General features: G+C 37.8%; 1 protein-coding gene across 3 annotated transcripts in view; it reads left to right on the top strand.

The window, feature by feature from the left end:
* Positions 1-133: 133 nt before the first annotated feature.
* FAT1 (FAT atypical cadherin 1) overlaps positions 134-4,244 on the top strand; it is a 95,497-nt gene continuing 91,386 nt past the window's right edge. For all 3 annotated transcript variants that reach the window (XM_003205777.3, XM_010710068.2, XM_010710067.2), the window contains exon 1: positions 134-3,418. In XM_003205777.3, coding sequence (XP_003205825.1) covers positions 151-3,418 — 3,268 coding nt within the window. In that variant the 5' untranslated portion in view covers positions 134-150. The remainder of the gene's footprint in view (positions 3,419-4,244) is intronic.

Raw genomic sequence — 4,244 nt, 5'->3', positions numbered from 1 at the left:
ATATATATATATATATATATATATATATATATATAGTTTTCTTCAAAGTGTGAGTTTGAAACTAAGTATAAAAGTTACCTGAATAATATTTGAACATCCGTAAGTCTTAATGCTTCTTTCTCTTGTTTCAGGTTGTTTGTAATTGCTGCCATGGGAAGATACTTGACTATGCTCTTGCTGCTGATGCTGCTGGTGCAGCATATTGAAAACTGTGAAGGAAGTCAAATACCACATCATGTTTCACCAATGCAATTTACACAGGCGCAGTATAATGCAACTGTGTATGAGAATTCTGCAGCCAAAACTTACGTTGGGCATCCAGTGAAAATGGGCATTTATATTGTAAATCCATTATGGGACCTAAGGTACAAAATTATTTCTGGTGACAATGAGAACTTGTTCAAAGCTGAGGAATATGTTCTTGGAAACTTTTGTTTTTTGAGAATACGGACCAAGGGAGGAAACACAGCTATCCTTAACAGAGAGGTAAAAGACCATTATATGCTGACTGTTAAAGCAGTTGAAAAAAATACAAATGCTGAAACGCGCACGAAGGTCAGGGTACAGGTACTGGATACAAATGACTTGCGGCCTTTGTTTTCTCCGACATCTTACAGCGTTTCTTTGCCTGAAAACACAGCAATAAGGACCAGCATTGCAAGAGTCAGTGCGACAGATGCAGATATAGGAACAAATGGGGAGTTCTACTATAGCTTTAAAGAAAGAACAGATGTGTTTGCTATACATCCTACTAGTGGTGTGGTAGTTCTAACTGGCAGGCTTGACTACTTGGACACTAAGCTTTATGAGATGGAAATTCTTGCTGTGGACCGTGGACTGAAGCTGTATGGTAGCAGTGGCATCAGCAGTATGGCAAAACTAACTGTTTATGTAGAGCAAGCAAATGAATATGCCCCTGTTATTACAGCTGTTACATTGACTCCATCAGAATCAGACAAAGATCCAACTTATGCAATTGTAACCGTAGAGGACAATGATCAAGGTTCAAATGGAGAAATAGCATCATTGAACATTGTTGCAGGTGATCCACTTCAGCAGTTCAGAACAGTGAGATCTGTGCCAGGAGGTAAAGAATATAGAGTCAAAGCTGTTGGTCACATTGACTGGGAGAGCCACCCTTTTGGATACAACCTTACCCTTCAAGCTAAAGATAAAGGAAATCCTCCGCAGTTTTCATCTGTAAAAGTTGTTCATGTGACATCACCACAATTTAAGTCTGGTCCTGCCAGATTTGAAAAAGAGATATATAGAGCTGAAATAAGTGAATTTGCCCCTCCAAACACGCCTGTGATAATGGTGAAAGCTCTGCCTAGTTACCCACATTTAAAATATATATTTAAAAATACGCCTGACAAAGTAAAATTCAATTTAAACACTCATACTGGTCTTATTACCACTTCAGAACCCATAAAAGCACAATACTCCTCCCATTTTGAACTTGAGGTTATGACAAGTGACAGAAGAGCTACTGCTAAAGTATTAATTAAGGTATTAGGCATGAACAGCAATCCTCCTGAATTTACTCAGACAGCCTATAAAGCATCTTTTGATGAGAATGTGCCAATAGGTACGAGTGTCATGAGAGTGAGTGCAAAAGATCCTGATGAAGGGGAGAATGGTTATGTTACCTACAGTATTGCAAACCTAAACCCTTTGCCATTTGTGATTAACCATTTCAGTGGGATTATTAGTACCTCAGAAGACTTGGATTATGAATTGATGCCAAGGGTTTACAATTTAAGGATTCGAGCTTCTGATTGGGGTATACCATATCGTCGAGAAGTTGAAGTTCCCGTGACTATTATCTTAAATAATCTGAATGACAATATACCTCTGTTTGAGAAAATTAATTGTGAGGGAACAATTCCCAGGGATCTTGGTGTTGGAGAACAAATAACAACTGTATCTGCCATTGATGCTGATGAGCTCCAGTTGGTAAGATACCAAATTGAATCTGGAAATGAGCTGGATTTATTTAGTCTAAATCCAAATTCTGGTGTACTTTCACTCAAGCAGTCGCTAACAGATGGCCCAGGTGCTAAAATGTCTTTTCACAGTTTGAAAATTACAGCTACAGATGGAGAAAACTTTGCAAAACCATTGTATATCAACATCACTGTAGCTACTGGTCGCAAACTGGTCAACTTGCAATGTGAAGAAACTGGTGTTGCCAAAATGCTTGCAGAGAAGCTCTTACAAGCAAATAAATTGCACAGTCGTGGGGAAGTTGAGGATGTTTTCTTTGACACTCACTCCTTGAATATGCATACACCTCAGTTTAGAAGTACTCTCCCCAGTAGCATTGAGGTAAGAGAGGATCAACCTGTGGGCTCCAGCATAATACTTCTGAATGCTACTGATCTTGATACTGGCTTCAATGGAAAGTTAGTATATGTTATCTCTGGAGGTAATGAAGACAGCAGTTTCATCGTTGATATGGAAAGTGGAATGCTGAAAATTTTGTCTCCACTTGACCGAGAAGTAAAAGATAAATACAATCTGAATGTTACTGTCTATGACCTTGGAATACCACAGAAGTCTGCCTGGCACCTTCTAGACATAAGAATTTTGGATGCTAATGATAACCCCCCAGAGTTTCTACAAGACAGCTATTTTGTGGAAGTGAGTGAAAACAAGGAGCTAAACAGTGAAATTATTCAAATTGAAGCTACCGATAAAGATTTAGGGGCTAATGGAGAAGTGAAATATTCTCTTCTTACAGATACTGACAAGTTTGCTATTAATGCTGTGACAGGAGTTGTGAAAGTTGTCGGGCTTCTGGATCATGAAGAACAACCTGTTTATTTCTTGAAAATAGAGGCTAGAGACCAACCTACCGAAGAACCTCAGTTATTTTCGACAGTTATTTTGAAAGTCTCTATAGAAGATGTTAATGATAATCCTCCTAAGTTTATTCCTTCAAATTATCATGTGAAAATTCGAGAAGATCTTCCCGAAGGAACAATTATTACATGGTTAGAAGCCTATGATCCTGATTTAGGCCAGTCAAGTCAAGTACGATACAGTCTTTTGGACAGTGGGGATGGCACTTTTGATGTTGATAAACTAAGTGGAGCAATACGTATTGTACAAAGACTGGATTATGAAAAGAAACAACTTTATAATTTGACTGTGCGGGCCAAGGACAAAGGAAAACCCATTTCATTATCTTCTACATGTTACGTTGAAGTTGAGGTAGTTGATGTGAATGAGAACTTGCACCCTCCACGGTTCTCTGTATTTGCAGATAAAGGCTTTGTAAAAGAAGATGCCCCTATTGGCTCCTCAGTAATGACTGTATCTGCTTATGATGAAGATGAGGGACGAGATGGGGAGATAAGATATTCCATCAGAGATGGATCTGGTATGGGAGTTTTTCGAATAGATGAAGAAAAAGGTAAGGTGGCTTCCTGTTGTCTTTATATTCTAAGTAAAAAAGTATGCCAGCAAAGAGATAACAAGCTGATAAAACAGGCAACCTACATTGTCACCGTTGAGAGAGATGTTGTTGGGAGAAAAAAGAAAAAGACACTAATAACATATACTGTTCTATCTATTGCTTTGGTGAAATTGTATGTATAAGTTTGATAAGTACTTTTCCTGTAGTATCCTTGTTTTGATCCAGCTTGTTTACAGCTATTCTTAGGTCTTAAAATCTCTACCACCTGACAAGAATACTATTGATACAGAATGGAGGTTTCCTTCATGCAAATAGAGCTGGACAGTGTGGGACATATGAAGTTGAGGGAGTAAAGTGCTCTCTACCTAAGGAATTAATTCTGACATTCTTATGCTTTGCAATCCTAAACTATGTCTCTGTTACTTCATTTAGTAGTGGTATGCATGTGTGATACCTCCATACCTGCAGGTTTTTATAATTATATTTTATAGTTTTTATAAGTGCTTGTTTCTGTTAGTAATCACTACTTCATGGAAAGGCTCCTGTCAAAGAAAGCTGCTTTTAAAAAGCTTATATAAGTCAAGCAGATTGAACTGTTGACTTATCTCATTAATGATGGATAAATTGAGAAGCAACTGTCAGAATCACTCCATTGTCATGTGTTCAGAGAAAAATATAATTATGGCTGTAATAGAAGTCTAGTGCTTTTTAATATTTTGCTTGCACATCTCTGTAGCTACTTGTTCTTTGTCTGATGATAAAGCACTGATATTGTGTTACTATCTCGTGGGGTATGCATGTGAAGAGGAATTGCTTTTTTTTT

Source organism: Meleagris gallopavo, chromosome 4, assembly GCF_000146605.3.
Source record: "Meleagris gallopavo isolate NT-WF06-2002-E0010 breed Aviagen turkey brand Nicholas breeding stock chromosome 4, Turkey_5.1, whole genome shotgun sequence".
NCBI lineage: Eukaryota > Metazoa > Chordata > Aves > Galliformes > Phasianidae > Meleagris > Meleagris gallopavo.
Note: the sequence above shows the minus strand (reverse complement) of the source record. Positions and strands in the feature narration are given on the sequence as shown.